The sequence below is a fragment of the Pituophis catenifer genome, unplaced genomic scaffold, assembly GCF_029215685.1.
Source record: "Pituophis catenifer annectens isolate HBS135680 unplaced genomic scaffold, rPitCat1.0.hap2 SCAF_1, whole genome shotgun sequence".
NCBI lineage: Eukaryota > Metazoa > Chordata > Lepidosauria > Squamata > Colubridae > Pituophis > Pituophis catenifer.
This window is the reverse complement of record NW_027256881.1, coordinates 72,001,039-72,022,223: the sequence shown is the minus strand read 5'-3', so window position 1 is coordinate 72,022,223 and position 21,185 is coordinate 72,001,039. Positions and strand designations below refer to the sequence as shown.

The window sequence follows — 21,185 nt, the reverse complement described above, 5'->3', positions numbered from 1 at the left end:
TCTTGATAACTTTCTTGGATATATTTTCCCACAAATGAGATGCATAATCTGCATTTGTCACTGTACTGCTCTGCCCAGAGAAAACTTAGTTTTGTATTAATGAATACCCAAAGAGGTGAATGGTTCTGTTTCCTTCAGTGGCACTATTAAAATCTTCCTGTTCTTTTACAAGAAATCAGGAGGGTGTAATACAGGTAGTCCTCAATTTACAACAATTCATTTAGTGACCGTTTGAAGTTACAAGGGGACTGAAAAAAGTGACTTATGACCATTTTTCACACTTACAACCGTTACAGCATCCCCATGGTCATGTGATCAAAATTCAGATGCTTGGCAACTGGTTTATATTTATGATGGTTGCAGTGTCTCAGGGTCATGTGATCCCCTTTTGCGACCTTCTGATAAGCAAAGTCAATGGAGAAACCAGATTCACTTATAACTGTGTTACTAACAACTTCAGTAATTCACTTAACAACTGTGGCAAGAAAGGTTGTAAAATGGGGCAAAATTCACTTAACACCTATCTCACTTAGCAACAGAAATTTTGGGCTCAATTGTGGTTGTAAGTCGAGGACTACCTGTATGCTATAGTACAGTATTCACTTCTTGGGAAGGGAAGGATAGGATACATATTAATAATATGTGAGAATGAAGGATTGCACAAGTCAGTCTAGAAAAACCAATCAGTTAAAGCACAATCATATTTCCATTAGCATTGAGAAGAGCAAGAGGACTCTGTGGAAGTATTTACACATTTTCCAGTTTCCAGCAGTACGACACTTAGAATATGTATTTAGCTTCCCTATTCCACAGGGACAGTAAGATATGTTTTTTTCTTCTGTTCAATCATGTCCAATTCTCGGAGGCTGCACAAGTCCCTGTAGTTTCGTTGGCAAGGTTTTTCAGAAGTAGTTTGCCACTGCCTTCTTCTTAGGACTAAGAGAAAATGACTAGCCCGAGGTAATCCAGCTAGTTTTATACCTAAAGTAGGACTAGAACTTGGTTGATGCCTTAACCACACCAAACTGCTCTATCTATCTATCATATACCAAGTTATTAAAGATTCTCTTGATAAATTTATTATATATATATTTTAAAAACCCTCTAAAGATACTGAGGCAATTGTCAGGACTTTTTGGTTGCTAGAGATTCTTCCAAGACCACATGGATATATCAGTTTTGTGGTGTCATTCTTTACCCTTACTCTAATTATTTTTGAGATGTGGTTATTAAATGTAATTTAAAGTATTTCCGAAACATAAGCATCAGTATTTACAGATACTAACTCCTCCTGCATTATGATTGAGTCAGCAATCTATTACCTTTTGATAAGGTAAGCAATTTGATAAATCTCATATTATTCCAACAAGATCACACATGCTGAAATGCTGAATAGAAAATAGACTATTACAAAACAATACTCTCTATCTTAATGGTTTGTTTTTGGTGGCAATATAAAGAAGTACAAAATAAAAGTTTACTAATGTGAATAGACTAGACTAGACTAGACTAGACTAGACTAGACTAGACTAGACTAGACTAGACTAGACTAGACTAGAATAACAGAGTTGGAAGGGACCTTGGAGATCTTCTAGTCCAACTCCCTGCCCAGGCAGGAAACCCTACACCACTTCAGACAAAGGGTTATCCAATATCTTCTTAAAAAACGGTCATATCATCACCGCTACCGGCTCGGCGGAACCGGGCGGAACCGGGAGGAACCCACCACTGGTGCTGCCTTACTCCAGAACAACAACATGGGTACAAAGAAATCCAAACAAGCAGGTCTGGTCCTTGAATCTGTGGGAAGTGTACCTCAGGGGGACAGTGCCAGGGACCTCATAGCACCAGAAACCTCAGAAAACAGTACCAAGAGACTCAAACCAGCCCTTCCCCCTTTAAGAAAACCAAGAAGCACCATCTGAAAGAAAAACACAAAGCAGCCCTGCTCAGAGATAGAACAATAGAAATACTTAAGTAGAGGCATTAAGATAAGGGGAATCAGGCTAAAAATTACTCATCTGGGAGCCCCCTTTTCCTCTTTTCTGGCAGAATTAACCCCCAGGATAGCAAAGACAAAGCCCCAGGAACAGGATTAACCCATTAAGGCAGGAAGACAGGATCCAGGGCCATCACTTTAACTAAAGGCACACAAATAAACCCATCAAGCTGAAGGTGCTTCAAAGGGGAATTAAGAATAAAAGGTTCAGAGTCACACTTCAAAGTTGGATTGCAACCCAGGAACCACAGCTTGAGCTGTGCCACACCTGCTTTCTTGCCTTCCTTCATCAAAGAATCCCACTTTCTGGCAGCTGCTTCAGAATTCATTTCTTTTCAGAGTCCGTGGTTTTTCCCCAGCTGGGAACAAACTCCGGGAAATTTCTTCCAACAAATCCATACATGTGAGAGGCAACTCATCACACAGAGCACATGCGGGTGCATGTGGCAGCCTTCATCCACAGCCCGATGCTCTTCCGCGGTGGGCAACGACAACTCCCACCATCCCCAGCCAGAAAGTGTGGTTTGACACAGCTACAATAAAAGGATTATCTGAACATGCTTTAAATGTATACTGTATACTGGAGTCAAAAAGAGGGCTGTGAAAATATTTACAGACCCCTGGCATCCTGGACATAAACTGTTTCAACTCCTACCCTCAAAATGACGCTATAGAACACTGCACACCAGAACAACTACACACAAGAACATTTTTTTCCCAAACGCCATCACCCTGCAAAACAAATAATTCCCTCAACACTGTCAAACTATTCACTAAGTCTGCACTACTATTAATCTTCTCATCGTTCCCATCACTCATTTCCTCCCACTTATGACTGTAACTTCATTGCTTGTATCCTTATGATTTATATTGATATTGGTTGGTTCCTGATTGCTTATCTGTACCCCTATGGCTATCATTAAGTGTTGTACCTTATGATCTTTGAACGTATCTTTTCTTTTATGTACTCCGAGAGCGTATGCACCAAGACAAATTCCTTGTGTGTCCAATCACACTTGGCCAATAAAGAATTCTATTCTATTCTATTCTATTCTAAATGCTGGCAGGGAATAATGGTCGCCGGGGGAAGGAGGACCGCTGTTGCTGCTGTTAAAACTGCTGAGCCTCAGGCAACCATTGCAATACCCGCTTCTTCTAGCCCAGTGTTTCTCAACCTTGGAAGCTTGAAGATGGGTGGACTTCAACTCCCAGAATCCCCCAGCCAGCAGCGATTCTGGGAGTTGAAGTCCACCCATCTTCAAGCTACCAAGGTTGAGAAACACTGTTCTAGCCCAAAAAAGGAAACAGCTGTCCCATTACTATACGCGCAACGATACCCACGAAGGGATTTTACCTAGACTCTACTAATGCAATCCTCTATGTCAGTGTTTCTCAACCTTGGTAGCTTGAAGATGGGTGGACTTCAACTCCCAGAATCCCCCAGCCAGCGCTGCTGGCTGGGGGATTCTGGGAGTTGAAGTCCACCCATCTTCAAGCTACCAAGGTTGAGAAACACTGTTCTAACCCAAAAAAGGAAACAGCTGTCCCGTTACTACACGCGCAAGGATGCCCACGAAGGGATCATGGGGGGAAAAAAAAAGAGGCCTTCGGCCGACGACGCTGCAGGGCTTCCAAGCACGCCTCGCTTCTCCCTTTCTCCTTTCACCCTGCCTGAAGCAATTCCGCCTCGGCTGCTGCTGCTGCTGCTGCCAAACCCCCTCCCACCACCCTGTCCCCAAAGCGGGAGGCAGCTACTTACCGAGTATACAGGGGGTCCCCGCCGAACGACTGCCCCGGCCGCTGCGGCCATCGCCAGGCTGCTTTCTCCTGCCGGGGTGCCCGGCTGCACTCACTCCTGGCTGGCTGGCTGGCTCCCTCCGCCGGTTAACCGGTAGCACCCATCCACCCGCCCCTGCTTGCCGACGCCCTCGCCGCCCCAGCTCTGCGAAGCCTGGGAATCTGTCACTCGGGGAAGAAGGGCGGAAGTACCAGACGGGCGCCGCCATCTTGTCCGCGACGGTATTCGCGCTGGACCAAACCTTCTCTCGGGCGGTGATCGCCTTTGGTGGGGGGAAGGGAAAGGGGAAAAGAAGCGGCATGGTGGGAATCGCGGGCGGGCAGAGCCCGTCGCCCGAAGAGGACGAGAAGGAGGACTTCGCTTTTGCAGAAGGGCTGCTGGACACCGTCCTCGGTTCCCTGTATGACTTCGGTGGGTGATCTCGAATCTGATTTTTCCCAGGGACTATGGGTTTCCCCCTGTTCTTATCGTGGGATCCCTGCTCCCCTTTTTTCTTTCCCGTTCCGGATTCTTGGCCATCTCCTGGCTCTCAATATTGTACTAACAATATTTCTGCGGGGCAAGGGGCTGGCGCGATGAAATGGATGCTGGAAACAAGGGGAGCTGGTGGAAGTGAAATCTTGGAGAACTGAGAAACCTTCACGTGTTATATAGTTGCATTGATGGTTTTTTAGTAATGTAGTTCTTTAAGCCAAAGCGAAGCGATCCGAAACGCCCAGTTTCTGGTCATTGAAACCAACCAGTCTTGATTAGAGACCCATAAATCCAAGAGGGCTTTCAAGCAACAAGGCAGCAGATAGTTTATGGGATCTATTTTTTGTTCATTCCGGACAGAAACCCTGTTCGAATACTTACCCCAAGGTCCTAATTTCGGTTTCTTAGCAATTCCACATCTGCAAATTGTTTTTGAATTACTGAATACAATTACTGTTTTCACGTTTGGTGTGTTGTGATGCCCAATAATCTGTGGATAATAAGGAGATACAATAGGTAAATTATTCTGTATATACTATGAATGTAGCTCTGTGTAGATCCCCTTTAAGTTCTTACAGAAAGTTCTGTGTTCTTCATTGTTCCAAGTATCTACATCTAGGTTCTAAAATACGAAATGCTCAACTGTAGAGCAAGTTTGTTAAAGTATTTAGCTAAAATTTAAATACAATAAGAGAAATATGAAATGATATATATATTTAAAGATGCATAAATAAAAAAGGTCTCATTGAGCTCAATTTTTATTTTATTTGTTAAATTTATATGCCTCCCAACTCAGTATTCAGAGTGACTTATGGGCGGCTTATAATGTAATAAAAATAGAAATTTAAAAACAATTATTAATATAAGAGCAATTAAAATTATAAGAATTAAATGCAGATCCCCAATACAGCAGTTACTAGTGAGTATACAAAAATGCTTCTGTTTTTATGGCAACAGTACAGATTTGCTTTCCATTGCCGCCTTTCAGGATGCTTTTTAGCCTAAAAATTTCCTGATATTCTCTCATACAAATAATAACCAGGTCCAAGTTTGCTTGGCTTAAAAAAAAGTGCAGCCAAGGACAACAAGATGCTGTCATCTGCTACAATTTGTGTATTTATGAGTTCATACATATCTGTGAAATGTAAATATCAGTATACATGGCACCCATGATAGTACTTAGGAAAACATTCTGCATAAAAGTAAAATCTATCTCCTATGCTACCCAGATGAATGTGCCAAATTGTTCCTAGTGGAACCAAGAATTTTCTAACAATGCTTAAGAGCTTATAAGAAGTGTAGAAAGTTGGCACCCACACCTTTCCTAGAAGAATGAAATATTTTGGGAAATATTAAAAAGACAGAATATATTTCCCTGGATGAGAAATGGAGAAACATGTTTTAAAGACAAAACAGCTCCCACCTTCCTGTCTCCCCCCCCCTTTTGTCAGTGGGCCAGAGGCAGAAACCCAATTCTTTGTCAAAGGACCATCATCTGCAACACAATAGGACCCATCTAGCAACAGAAACTAACATAATGGGACCCATCTAGCGACAGAAACTCATCACATGGCACCTGGGAAGATTACATCAGCCAGCAAGGCTAGCTAAGACCCCCACCCCCTGGAAGTCTGACAACCAATCAGGATACTCTTTTGGGGCCCCAGGAAGTTCAAAGCCAGAGAGGGCATAAAACCCCGGGGACTCGCAGCATCTCTTCCCTTTTCTGTTCAGAAACTCAAACCATGTAATCCTGTCCACCATTAAACTCTCTTTCCAAACAGTCTCCATGTTTCCAGAGTCTTTTTCCTCACTTGGAGCTGATATTTCTTCCTACAGAAGTATATTTAAAAATAAAACAAAATATTTTAGCATGATTTGCGAAAAAAATGTATTAGAAAAGACTTTTGAGAACACCAAAAATAGTCAAGAAAATAAACAATTAAGTCATAGAACAAATCAGTCCCAAATTCTTATTTAAGGTACAAATGATGAGGCTCAAACAGTAATTCTCTGGGCACATTATGTGAAGACTTAGTTCCCTTGAGTAGCCTATATAATGCTGGGAAAAGTGGAAAGAAAGAAAAAAGGCAGACAAGCAACAAGATGATGGATTTGATTACAACAGCAAAGAAAATGCACCATTGAAAGATTTAACAGGCTTGATTGAGGACAGATAATTCTGGAGAAAATCTACCTATGTGGTTGCTAACACTTGAGGCTATACTGGTAGCACTTAATACTGCAATTTGTGGATATGAACAGTGAATTTTGAGTTCTGAGCATGATAAAGTGTGTACATTGCTACCCATTTAAATGGGAGATGTTTTGTTTGATTTTTGTTTGTTAAAAGTAAAATATCCAGTATAATTTAAATTTCCAAAAAATACAATATTTTGATCCTTTTGGGTTGAATGGAACAAGGGAGATGAACATGTTTGCTTTTAAACTATAGGTGAATCACCACCAGAAAAATGCAAAAAGAAAAAGAACAAGAAAAGACACTCCCAACAAATAACAGCAACAGTGGCCACCCCTACTATATCACTTGTCAATCCTGAACTTTGTACATCTTCTTTGGGCAAGAGAAAAAATGTGTCCAACTTCTTTGACAATCTGAAAGATGAACTGGCAAGTGTTCATCAGAAAAAATGTATCTCGGGTTCCAGTTCCCCTCATCCACTCCCATTCAAAAGTGCCCAAGAAGAAAAGACAACACAGGTTGAAGTTGTGAGATTCCAGGGTCGACACAAAAAGAAGAAGGCTAAATTAGAAATTCCTGGAAGTGATGATTCAAAGGTAAGGCGTGAAGAGAAAGAAAGGACTTTTCATTTTGTAAATTTACTCTGGTTATTTAGGAATAATTTAGTTGGCTAGGTAAATTAATATTTGCAAGCCTTTTTTACTGTATGGGAATTCTTCATAGCGCAATGTTCATAAATATATTCAGTGTTAAAATTATATCACATTTAATTGCAAGGTGAAATGGGAATAAGCATTTTGTCACAATACTCAGCCTCTTTACTCTTCTCTTTGCAAGATGAGTAGTGATATTGGGATAGGGCAAGATTTCCCTTGCCCAGTTGTATCTGACTTTAGGGGGCGGTATTCATCTCCATTTCTTAGCTGAAGGAGGCAGTGTTGTACGAAGACATTTCCATAGTCATGTGGCTAGCATGACTGTACGCTGAGGTGCCTGGAACATTGTTACCTTCCCACCAAAGTGGTACCTTTTTATCTACTCGCATTTGCATGCTTTCAAACTGCTAGATAGGTAGGAGCTGGGGCAAGTAAAGGGAGCTCACCCCATTGTTTTACAGGGGTGTCAAGCTGTCAGTTCAGCATCTTTAACCACTGAGCCATCATACACTCCCGATTATCAGGATACTTTTGATTAATTCATAGCTTCTCATTTTCTTTGAGCTTGAGATGTTATACCAGGTACAAAAGAGGTCCATATATTAATTCAATTTTGAATTGACCTACCCAGTCTTGTCTGTGGAAATTCACATAACCACCCATGCAATAATAAAATATGTATCTTTTTGCTACCATTTCTTGACTAAATGGTTTTTTGCAGCCTAGATCTGGTAACTCTAAATAATTTTCTTTAGAAAAGATCAGTTACTAGTCATAATTTACTGTATTAAACAAAATAGGAGACTATGAGTAGTTTGCGCTTTCAAATAAAATGCCTAAGTGTACAAAGCCATACTCAAATTTCAGCTTCTTAAGCCAAGGCAAAATTTGTTGAAACAAGACCAAACCAAATCACTCACTTACTGGACTTCCATGGAAATTAGCAGTTGTGGAAAACTGAGATAAAATTTAATTGGAATTCTGTAAAATTCTTTTATATTTTATGATCTCTGTCCTGGCTTTTGTGGTCTTATTTATTGATTTATTTATTGATTTATTGATTTATTGATTTATTTATTGATTGATTGATTGATTGATTGATTGATTGATCCAATTTATATGCCGCCCTTCTCCGTAGACTCAGGGCGGCTTACAATACATTATAGCAATAGCTTGCATACTTTTTGTATATACCTGCTTATTAGGGCTTTCGCCCCCCCCCAAGCGCTGTTGTTCTATACAAAGTTGGCTTATTGCCCCCACAATCCAGGTCCTCAATTTACCTATCTTGAAAGGATGGAAGGCTGAGTCAACCTTGAGCCTGGTGAGATTTGAACTTGCACTAATTGCAGGCAGCTAAGTGCTAGCACTTAACAGCACTTTAGTCTGCTGCACCACCGAGGCTCGCTAACCGATGTTCAATCTAATCTATTGGCAGGATTTTTTTTTCTTTTGACAATCTTGCAAACTTTATTTGAGACAATGGGAATTATAATTGAGTCAGGTTAATGTGGTACTACTTCATTTCTCAGTGTTTCTAGCCTATTCTTTCCCAGTATCTATTTTAAATCTAAAACTACCACATGGGATCCACCTATTACAAAACTGGTTTGGGCTCACAAACAGGTAGTTCAGTAGATTTCCATGGTTGCTGTTATTGCCAAATACCAGTATTTCAAAAGATTTAAGCAAGAACCAAATGACTTTAATTACCAGAGTTTTATCATCAGCTTCTGAGGTTAAGACAAGTTTTTAAAATTAGATTTATTAAGAATTTTACATTGAACAAAAAAAACTATTCAAAGAAAGAAAAGAAAAGAAAGTGCAAGATATGAAAAAGAATTTTAGAAATATACTGTATGAATGACTTCTGACCTTCTTTTCAACAGATAATTACAATTTTATTGAGTTTTATACTCAAGTGTTTAAAGCTTTGGAGCATTGGTTCACATTATTTATTTTATTTATTTATTTTATTCGGCTTATATGCCGCCCTATCTCACAATGGACTCAGGGCGGCTCACAACAATAAAACACAAGTCACAATAAAAATAAAGACTAAAATCTAAAAAACTTAAAATTAACCCATTAAAACCCTTAAAACCCCATTCCCCATATTCACATTATGTGAATATTCCAAGGTGGATTATAAAAAGAATAGAGGGAATAGTAATAAAAATCCTATAGACAAATATATTTCTCCACTGCGATAGCTGTTAAAGATTTGTTTAATCTAATGCCAATTTACTGACTATAGAATCACATGTTTAATAATTTATAGAACATGTTGACAATCGTTAGAGCCTTACACAAGATGAAAAAAAAATAGTCCCATCTTAAGACCGTGGAAGTAAGTAGGTGTTTATGATGAGTATGACCTGCTACTATCCTGATGCAAAACTGATCAAGGTAATTACTGTTGTTTATAAATAAATAAATAAATAAATAAATAAACAAACAAACAAACAAACAAACAAACAAACACATACATTTCTGTGGCTAACAAGGAACACCAATTAGGAACACTTAAACACATTTGTTGTTGTTAGTCGTGAAGTAGTGTCCGACCCATTGTGACCCCATGGACAATGTTCCTCCAGGCCTTCCTGTCCTCTACTATCCATTTAAGCTGACACCAATTGCTTCAGTGACTCCATCCAGCCACCTCATTCTCTGTCGTCCCTTTCTTCTTTTGCCCTCAATGTTTCTCAGCATTAGGCTCTTCTCCAGTGAGTCCTTCTTTCTCATTAGGTGGCCAAAGTATTTGAGTTTCATCTTCAGGATCTGGCCTTCTAAAGAGCAGTCAGAGTTGATCTCCTCTAGGACTGACCGGTTTGATCGCCTTGCAGTCCAAGAGACTCGCAGGAATCTTCTCCACCACCATAGTTCAAAGGCCTCAATTCTTTGGCGCTCAGCCTTTCTTATGGTCCAACTTTCACAGCCATACATTTACTTTTTATTTTTATTTACATACATACTTAAACACATAGCCTGCATAAACAGCAACAAAACCGAGGCCAGCAACACATTCACTTCAACAATACAATAACAGCACCAAAAAAAAAATCAAACCTCCTTCCTCAGCACTATTGCTCCACTGTAATACACTTGCACAGTGCACACTTTTGCATTTGGCAATCTTTTGGAATGGAAGCACAACACGATCACAGTTTTTTCATTAGCACCCAAGAAATGTAATCTCCCTAAAGCATACAGTTTAAATACACCAAAATGTCAATCTATCACACCAAAAAGAAACAGTTTTCTTCTTCAATTCAAAATCATTATCAGCCATACTTATTCTTAGCTAACACTCCCCAGTGTTCTCTTTGAGTATCGTGGTTAATAGTAAAAAGATTGAAATTATTGTCTGTTGTATTGCTTAACATGCTACATCTGTGTGGCTTAAAGAACTTAAAAACTAAGCCACCATAAGCCAATCATGTGAAACAACCTGATATTTAAGGTCCATGTTGTTCTGAGCTTTGGACATCTCCTTCCCCCTCTGATATTTAGGTGTGGTCATAAGAAGGAGATTCAGAACATTGTGTTCCTTTTTAGTTTAACTCTGGTTCCTTGTTATGTCCAAATATAGAACAACAGTTTGTCTTTAGTGCAATTGCAGGTAGTTCTCAACTTATCACCATTCATTTAGTGACCATTTGAAGTTACAGTGGCACTCAAAAAAGTGACTTGCAACTGTTCCTCGCACTTACAATTGGCACAGCATCCCCATGATCATGCGATCAAAATTTGGCATGGTGACAACCAGCATGTATTTACAATGGTTGCAGCCTCCCAGGCAGGGATGAAATGCTCCCGGTTCAGACCGGATCACCCGATCCGGTAGCGATGGAGGCGGGTGGTTTGGAGAACCGGTAGCAAATATCCCTGCCCCCCACCCCCATGCCCAGCTGAGCCGTGTGATCATCAGAGGCTTTTTTTTTCTTTTAAATGCCTCTGATGATCCAAGCCTTTTAAAAAAGCCTCTGCCAATCAGGCAATTCAGCTTGGATCGTCAGAGGCATTTAAAAGAAAAAAAGCCTCTGCCAATCAGGCAACTCAGCTGGGATCGTCAGAACCTTTTGAAAGCATTTTTTTGCAACCTCTTCGCTGAAGAAGTTGTAGAAAAAATGGTTTTAAAAGTAAAAAAAAATTGCCACGCCCACCCAGTCACATTACCCCCCCCCTGGTAGTAACACATTTTAAATTTTACCACTGCTCCCAGGGTCATGTGATCGCCACAAGCAAAATCCATGAGGGAAGCCAGACTCGCTTAACGACCCACATGATTCACTTCACTGCAGTGATTCCCTTTACAGCCACAGCCAAAAAATTGGGGATGATTCACTTAACCACTGCCTTGCTTAGCAATCAAAATTCTGACCTCAATTGTGGTACTAACTTGAGGATGACTTGCATTTTTTTAAAAAATGGCTTGAAAAAGAACCCCAGTTGATTGTGTTTTTGTTGTTCCAGTAGTGTATCCCGCAAAAAGAGCTCAGTTCTGTCAAAATGTTCCCATCATGGAAAAGCCATTTTTCACAGATTTTTCTCTTTATTTGCTTATCTCCCATCTATGAAGAGAGAATTGATCCTGAGGTATTTTTTCTTTTTCTCTGTTCTACCAGCAGAAACAGCCTGCTATATTGGAAGTTTTCTTGCAGTTTTCTCTAAGAAGGGTTTATTCTATAACCAGCTTGTATAGCATGATGCTGTCATGTTTGAATTGACAAAGTTAAGAGTAATTATGTACTTGGAAGACTAAACCAGTTCCAGTGTCCAATCCAGATTGGATCCTACAAGATTGGTTATGGTCAAGGAATTGGATTGCATTATAACTTGTGGCTAAAAGAAATTGGAAACAAAAGCACATACTAATAAATATTTTATTGTTAACGCTGTTAAAGTGGTGAAATACTAATACTTTAAATGCTAATATCTACGAGACCGTCTTTTGCCACCAATAGCGTCCCACCGACCAGTTCGTTCTCACAGGGAGGGACTACTCAGGGTACCGTCAGTCAAATTATGCTGACTGGCGACTCCCAGGGGGAGTCTCTGTGAGGGCTCCAACCCTTTGGAATGAACTGCCCCCGAGATACGAAATATCCCTGATCTCCGTGCTTTCCTCCGAGCCCTCAAAACCCTGATGTTCCAACAAGCGGGGCTAAACATATGAACATGTGAATGTTTTTAAAATGTTATCTAATTTTAGGTTCTATTTAATTGGGCCAAACTATGTTATAATAATAATTTTAATTAGCAATTTTATGATGTTTTGTGTATCTATATTTTTCTTGACTGTACACCGCCTTGAGTCCTACGGGAGAAAGGAGATATAGAAATATAATAAATAAATAAATAAATAAATAATATCGGATTGCTGGATGTAATTAGGGCCAGTATCTGTGTTCTCATCCTGTTTGGTGTTACATCATAATTGCTAAACACCTTGCCTCTCTCTGATCAGATTTGGTACAGGCTGGATCTGTACCAGCTATTCGTATACTTGAGATTTCCTTTAGTTTGGGGCTCTGTTAATTGAATCGCTATCATCTGAACTGAACATTGCATAAGAGTGAGGCTCTCCTTCCACATTCAATGCTATAGTTAGTTCATTTTTCACCATGCTCTACAGCTCCCAGATATAATAAGATTTCGCCTGCAAGTCAATCTTGACTCCTGGGGAATGGCTGGACAAGTCCCTGAAATTTTCTCAGCGGCATTTATCAGAAATGGTTTAGACAATGCCTACCCTATTTTTTTAAGATCCAGAGCACACCTATTGTGCATGTTCAAAAGTCCCATTGAATTCATTGAGACCTACTGTCAGATTAATCTATAATAGTAGCATTGACGTGTTTGTTTAAATAATGTAGTTTTCTATATTCAGAGTTCTGTAACCATCATCATATTCAAAACATCTTGCTCTAACAAATTTCTAGCTTAAGCTGTCAATAGGAAATAATTTGAAAAATCTTACTTAATAGCAAAACATACTATTTTATGTTTTAAATTGTATCTAGGCAAAAATGGCTGCTGAAGAATCATGTATTGACACCCAAGAATTTCGCTTGGAAAAAGTAAGTTAATTTGATGTATGTTTAAAGGCAGGGTGGATTTGATTTAAATCACTAGTAAAAAGACTTGATTTAAATCAAGTCGATTTAAAACATAATTTTTAAAGAGCAACTGTCATCTCTGTCCTGCAGAGGCTCCTCCTCTGACCCGCTGTTGACTCACCGACAGTCCCATTCACTTTAATGGGATGGCTGATGATGCGGCAATGACACAACAAAATGAGGGACGTGGCGGGCAGCAGGTGAGTGGATGCCTGCTAACAGGTGCTGCCATGATGGATCTGAAATGACAGGTGCTCTTTAAATGTAAGGACTCATTCTTGCTGATAGTTAGAATTTTTTAATATTATTATTTGCAAACAAAATGAAGGTTTCCTACTTAGCTTGTAGAGCTTGGATTCATTAAATGAGTTTACCAAAAAATGTAAATATTGCAGAATATATAGCCTCATGCTACATAACTAAACTCCATTTCATGCTCAAAATTAAATTATTAATGTATCTTAAATAGAAAACTTATCTTTAGATAGAGTTTTTCTCCAAAAGTATTTTGTTAAAATAAATTTGATAAAAACAAAAAAATCTGCTTTTAAAAAAATCCAATATTTTTTTATTTTTTTTAAAAAAACATCGATTTTAATCTACCCTGTTTAAAGGTAAGCACGCGGCATGGAGTCTGATGGAGAAAAGATAGAATTGTCCATAGATCATTAACCAGGCCCCAAACCTACCAGGTTTTTTTTCCCCATAAACCAGACATTCCACAACTATTTAGGAAGGTCTGCAATATTTTAGGCCTGAAACTAGAGTCATACACTCAGGGACTGTTTGTTAAACGCTTGACATTAGAGAGTTTCCCAGTGGTAAATCTATCATATCCTTCTAGTTTCTTAACATTTTTTTTTTTTTAATTTATATGCCGCCCTTCTCCGGAGACTCAGGGCGGCTTACAGTGCGTTAAGCAATATAGCCTTCATGCTTTTGTATATTTATACAAAGTCAGCTTATTGCCCCCACAATCTGGGTCCTCATTTCACCTACCTTTGAAAGGATGGAAGGCTAAGTCAACCTTGAACCTGGTGGGATTTGAACTTGCAGTAATTGCAAGTAGATGTTAATAACAGTGCATTAGTCCACTGTGCTACCAAGGCTCTTGGTATGCCCAAAATGAACAAAGATAGGTACAGCAATCTGTATCTGAATTAGATGAACTGTCATATCAAAAAATCTGGAAGGAAACCTGAATTCCTGCATAGAATACTCAGAAAAAGAAATTCCAATCCTTGCTGGATCTCCAGATATAAGCTATATCAACTGCTGGAATTTGGATTTCACACATATCCCCCTAAGATACTGCTTATCTGACTATTACCTAGTCTCTGGTTCCTCTTCCTATCTCTCAAGGACATTCGCACAAACCATTACAGAACTTTACCTTTTTAGGTAGTGACCTAAATGATGCAAATGATATAAAAAGATCTACTATGATGCAGATTACACTCTATGTCCATATTGTATCAATTTGTCAATTGTTCAGGATCGAAATCTGAAATAACAGTTTGCAGTTAACATATGAATCTTGACGATTGTTGACCCCACCCTCCAAAAAATCCCTCAAGTTTTTATTGTCTGTGAAAACAGCTACAGAACATTTCTTCTGCTTATGCAACATGGTGGCATGATGTGTTAGGCAATTCTTCAAATGCGTTTCTTATGAAACTTCAGCTTGTATGTTTATGTTTCTTGGAAAGCAGAATTGCAAAAGGCCAAAGGAAAAAAATCAATTGTCTTTGCAATGCTTTAGGCCCGCTTGGAAGTACACCGCCTTGGAATTACAGGATTTACAAAGAAAGAACAGAGAGTATTGGAGCAAGAACGTGCTATCATGTTAGGGGCAAAGGTATGACATTTTCTTGTGAGTTGAGAGATGATTTACAGAAGAGGAGACTTTAACCTTAAAACAGTCCCATTGCCAAAGCCTTTGGCTGTTTTTTTTTTTTTTTTTCAAATGGAGGAGAAATGGCAGGGTCAAAGTATGGGAGAGGTTTGAGATTTCAGAAATAAATTGTGGATGAGCAATGTAGCATTCTTCATCCAGAATTTCTGTATTAAATTCCTTTTAAAATTTTTAAAATAGTACTACTAAATATACTTGGGTATAAGCCAACTCTTGAATTTTTAATCAAAGTATAAAAAATGTACCACCCATAGGTAAACAAACACACATTTTTTGTGATATTTTATTTAAAAATCCAAAGATTGGCTTATCAGCGAATATATATAAGAAATATGGTATTTTAAAATACTTTTTAAAAGTATTACCGTATATACTTGAGGATAAGCCCATCCACAGACGTCAAAGCTTAATTTTGGAAGTGTATTGCATTTGAAATGTTTGGCTTATCCACTAATATATATGGGAGCTCTTAATACCTAAATGTGAGTGGTTGCATAATTATTTTAAAACGTTGCCTTAGTATTGAACATATTTAGAAATCTTATGTAATTCAGCTTTTTGCCTCTTGAATTTGTACTGCCAGCAATACATTCACATCAAGACTTAAGAAATAGAGAAGATGGTGTTTGCATTTCTGTCAAACATTATCTACATAAATGTTGTCTCAAAGCATCCAATCTTTTGAAAGAAATGAGAACAGTGATTATGAATCGCTAATCATTTCATAAATAGCCATATTCCCAAACATCATAGCTACCTCATTGATAAGGCTTATTTTAACCACATTTCTATTGAAAGCATCAAATTAAATCATGTTAGCATTTAAAGAACCATCATTATACGTGATTGTATTATCACTATGAACTTTTCTCTCTCTCTTTTGGTGTATTTTTTTTTTTTTTTTACAAAATACTGAAATAGAGTTATTAAAATCTTATTGCAGCCTCCGAAAAAGGAATATGTGAACTATAAAATTCTTCAAGAGCAAATCAAAGGAAAACAAGCAGCAAAGAAGAAAGAAAATATGATGGTTTGTGTGAAATATTTCATATAAAAACAAAATGTAAAATCAAGTCAGAAAGCTCTAGTACAGTGGTTGTCAACCTGTGGGTCGCGACCCCTTTGGGGGTCAAATGACCCATTCACAGGGGTCGCCTAAGACCATCGGAAAACACATATTTTCAATGGTTTTCGGAATAATTTTATGGTTGGGGGTCACCACAACATGAGGAACTATATTAAAGGGTCGCGGCATTAAGGAAGGTTGAGAACCACTGCTCTAGTACAATGGTTTCCAGTAAGACCTGGGCTATGCATTTAGCTACAGGAAACTCTAACAGCAAATTGGTCAATTTCCATTGCATTTGGGACCTATATCTGATTTATGGGAAATGTTGTAAATGACCATTTAGAATGTTCATTCTCCTATTCCTATTTTCTTTAACAGGAAAATAAATCTGATTCTCTGAAGAGGAGAAAAAAGAGAGGGCATGAAGAGAGGTGAGCCCGGATTTCAATTTTATATAAACAAAGTGTAATAAATTGGATTTATTTTTTTATTTGTTTTGGTTGTACTTATTAAGCTTTTTTCACATCTGCTGCTAAACAATACTGTAGTTTTGGCATTAAATGACTGAGCCTTTAGCTTCTGTTTTATTTCCTATTTATGAAGCGTAAAGAGAAATAATTAGTGTTTGTCATTGAATGGGACTGGGTAAATATAAAATGGTGGTTCAGTTTCAGAAACAATAGGAATCTCTTAATAGTTTGAAACTTTCAGGATAAAATGTTGAAACAATTGTTATAATTAGAATTTTTTTAAAAAAATATAATTGCCAAACTCTAGAAACAGGTATAGTTTCATTTGTTTTGTATTTATACGTAAAAACATCATGAGAATCTATCCATGTGGTTACAAAGAGTCGACTTTATAATAAAAATCAGTCAGTATATAAACATGTATATATACACAAATACATGTTTTCTTTTTTAAAAAAACAGAAAATCCAAGAAGACAACAAAACAGAACATATTGCCATCAGGACGATTGGGAAAATTTAAAAATGGAACTTTGATTCTTCAACGAAGTGACATAAGGAAGATCAAATCTTCCAAGTTGAATAAATGAACTTATATTGAACACAGAATAGGATGAAGAAACTGGGTAACAAAATAACTCTTTTTAAAAAAAAAAAAAATTAATTGTTCCATTTTTAAAAAAATAAAAACTCATTTAAAGGTTCTATTTGTAATCTGAATTTAATAGTGTATTGTTGATTAATGTGCAATAAGAAGAAATACATCTGAAAACTAAATTTTGCAAATGTTACCAGAATTGCATAATTGTTTCCACTGAACTGGTTACCAACACATATGCTGAAGAGTTCGTCAGAACGTTTTACACTGAAATGAATATGTACAGAAAATATTCTGATTAATTGCTCTGAATTCATTATATTTTTCTACATTTCTATGAGTGTTCTATAGGAAATGGCAGTTTCCAGTATTACTCTTGGGATGACTCTTTAGACTTAATTTGGACTCCTTTATGATGCTCTGATCCATTTTTAAAACTTTGCCTACAGCTTTAATCGTGAGGAAAAATCTAGTATTTAGTATTTGGTTGAAGAAGATCAAATAGTCCTCTTCCCATTGAAAACATCTTCTGTACATCTTCAAGTGCTGACCACATATAATATTGAATGCTAGGAGAACCAGTTTGGTGTAGTGGTGAAGTTGCTATTCTAGAAACCAGGAGATTGTGAGTTCTAGTCCTGCCTTAGGCAGGAAAGCTGGCTGGGTGACTTTGAGCCAGTTATTCCCTCTCTCTCCCAGCCAAACCCACCTCACAAGGTTGTTGTTGGGAGCATAGGAGGCAGGAGGAGGCATAACCTCCTTGAGTTATATATTAAAAGGGTGGGATAAAAATATAATAGTAATTTTTCTCTTTAATAAATTCTTAAGTAGAATTGTGTAGGTGTCTGGGCTTCCCAGAGTAGTAGATGGGAAGAACAAAATCTAAACTTGATTTTAATTTTTATAGGCTTATTATCCAATTAAATATTGAATCATTTTTCCCTTGCTGACACATTAAAAATATAATTTGATAATGGTATATGGAGTTCTCAATAGGGGGATTATTTCCAAGTCTTTTGAGTCCCCAGGTCTTTATGCACCTCAGTTCTAGAATGGTTAGAGATGGTGCCCAGATTGCAAATTAACTAAAAAAAGAGAGACTTTTTTCCTGCTTTGAATTTTCATTTCGCAACATTTCGCAGAAAAGAAGTTTTTTTTTTAATATTCTGCAAATCTGTTAAAGTGTGTAATACTTAAGGGAATAAAAGCTTTAACAGGACACCATTGACTCAGACCTACAACCTCTTAAATAAGTCTTTATGGTGTAAAGATTGTATCAACATTTTTGCACCTGTTTTATAAGGGAGTAGAGAAGTAGCCTGCTTAACTTGTCTGCCAAAGAGTAAAATGTGTTGATTTTCCATAGAAAAGGTACATAATCTTCAATGTAATCTGAAGATATAGAACTTCTCCATGATTTGTGTAACTCTCAGAAATATTTCATCATTTCATACTTGTAATTTGGGGAAACTATTCAGTGTCATTCTTTTAAATGACTTGATAGCAGTATTCCAATATTTGAGGGACTGCCACAAAGAAGAGGGGGTCAAATTATTCTCCAAAGCACCAGAGGGCAGGACAAGAAACAATGGTTGGAAACTAATTAAGGAGAGAAGCAATCTGGAATTAAGGAGAAACTTCCTAACAGTGAGGACAATTAACCAGTGGAACAGCTTGCCTTCAGAAATTGTGGGCGCTCCATCACTGGAGGTTTTTAAGAAGAGACTGGACAGCCACTTGTCTGAAATGGTACAGGGTCTCCTGCTTGAGCAAGAGGCTGGACTAGAAGACCTCCGAGGTCCCTGCCAGCTCTATTCTATTCTAAATGTAACATTATATATAGTTTTTGTATCCCCATTCCAGGAATTCGGGCAGGAAATGACTTGATCATTTTTTTGGCTTTTCTCCAAATCAAGATTATGATCACCGCTGGCTTTTCAGAGTGGAAGTACTTTTTTATGGAATCATATCAGGTGCTTTACAGGTAATTGGTTTGGTCTGCAAGATCAAGACTACTAGATGGCTGCTAAGAAATTTGAATTTTCTGTATATCTTGGTGGCCATCTAGTGGTTGTTTGTCACAGCTCAAATTTGGTAGCCTTAACAGACATGTTCATCCCTCCCTCTCGTCTGACATTCTTTTGTGACTAAAAAGTGAAATGAAACAAAAATCCAACTTAGTGGTTTTCAAGATTTCATAGGAATTGCTCCTTGGAAGCTTCTTAGGAGACCTGTCTGCTCTAAATTGACTTGTTCTCTCTGGGGTGTTCCTTCCAGGGCAGTGGTGGCTAACCTTTTTTCCATTGCGTGCCAGAAGTGGGGGGGGGGGTTGTGTACACACATGCCCACACCCATAATTCTATGCGCCCTGCTCCCAAGCATGCGCATGCGACCCCCCCCCCCCCACACTCCCCCCCATTCCTGGCATGTGATGGCATGGTAGGCCTATTCTTTGCTCTCCCCAGCCTCCAGAACTTTTCTAGGAGTGGGGAGGGTGAAAACGGCCTTCCCCACCCACCCAGAGGCCCTCCAGAAGCTGAAAATGGCCCTTTTGCCAACTTCCGGAAGTTAGCAAACGGGCCGTTTCTGGCCTCTGGAGGGCCTCCGGGGGAGTGGGGAAGGCCGTTTTCATCCTCCCCAACTCCTAGAAAGGCTCTGGAGGTTGGGGACAGCAAAAAACAGGACTTCCAATCTCACCAGAAGTTGGCAAATGGGCCTCTGGGGGGGTGGGGAAGGCCATTTTCACCCTGCCCAGACTCCTAGAAAGGCTCTGTAGGCTGGGGAGAGAGAAAAAGCGGGCCTTGCCCACCCACCCCCCGAAGGCCTGAAAATCAGCTAGCCGGCACACGCATGCACACCAGAGCTGCGCTCACATGCCCACCAATATGGCTACGAGTGCCACCTGTGGTTCGCTATCACAGTTCTAGGGCATGAAATCTGTTCACACTAAAAAATTATATGGGATATGTCTCAGTAGTAGGGTATGTGCTTTAAATGGGAATGATCCCATGTGTTATTCTTTATCCCTCCATGGAGAAGGAGCCTGGGTGGAGCCATTGCTGGTCAAGTAAATAATTCGCTTAATAGAGAAATATATGATCTAATTGCTTCTGCTTCCTTCCTGCTGGCAGGGGAATTCTAGGAGGTGAGGTCCATGCATCTTAAAATTGCCAAGACTGAGAAATACTGATCTAGATGCTTTGGGAAGAGTACACAATTGCAATTCTATTTAAGCAAAAGAAAATAAGTGAGACGATGGCTTTGGATTTGTTGGCAGTGTAGTAAGAATTTATTTTAAATCTGTAAAACAGCATAAACTTATACTTCATGTTTTCAAAAAGGTAGTACATAAACATTTGAGACAATAAGACAAAAACGTTTTGCTTCCAATTCAAAAAATACAAACTTTGCTACAGGTAAAAAATTAGAAAAAAATTAATTTTTTTTCCTAAACTCCTTTCTTGATCTGGTGACATAGAAGATGTACATTCCACCAGATCTAAGGATATAAACAAAACATGTTGTGATTAGGGGTGACAACTAGTGCAAACAATGTTTTGCTTACTTAACCAGACTTTAACATAACGTGACTTTCTTTTCTTTTTTTTTTTTTTTTTGCCAACATTTAAGTTAACATCTTCCATGCTTTTATAACTTGAGAAAAAACAGCATTTCTACCTCATGCATTAATTCTAGAACATTGTCATCATACCATGTCTCTGGGCTGTGCTTCCGTTCACTATTTTTTACAACATTATATTTTTATTGACAGTATTTATGTAACACAGGGTTAGGAACACTTGTGAAACTCCAAGAGGAATCCTGAATTTTTAATATTGAAAATAAAAGGACATCCTTTAGCTTGACCATCTTCCAACA

The 21,185-nt window shown here is 38.5% G+C and overlaps 2 protein-coding genes across 4 annotated transcripts in view; one reads left to right on the top strand and one right to left on the bottom strand.

Annotated features, from left to right (window-relative positions):
* The window catches only part of GNPAT (glyceronephosphate O-acyltransferase), a 35,093-nt gene extending 31,169 nt beyond the window's left edge, over positions 1–3,924 (bottom strand). For all 3 annotated transcript variants that reach the window (XM_070932577.1, XM_070932579.1, XM_070932580.1), the window contains exon 1: positions 3,759–3,924. In XM_070932577.1, the coding sequence (XP_070788678.1) occupies positions 3,759–3,809 (51 nt within the window). In that variant the 5' untranslated portion in view covers positions 3,810–3,924. The remainder of the gene's footprint in view (positions 1–3,758) is intronic.
* A 94-nt stretch (positions 3,925–4,018) lies between these two features.
* FSAF1 (40S small subunit processome assembly factor 1) lies at positions 4,019–17,339 on the top strand. Its single transcript, XM_070932581.1, has 7 exons — positions 4,019–4,208; positions 6,727–7,070; positions 13,160–13,216; positions 15,018–15,113; positions 16,114–16,200; positions 16,618–16,670; positions 17,172–17,339. Exons 1-7 carry the CDS (start codon positions 4,097–4,099, stop codon positions 17,296–17,298), a joined length of 876 nt encoding a protein of 291 aa, XP_070788682.1. The 5' UTR covers positions 4,019–4,096; the 3' UTR covers positions 17,299–17,339.
* The last annotated feature ends 3,846 nt before the right edge of the window (positions 17,340–21,185 follow it).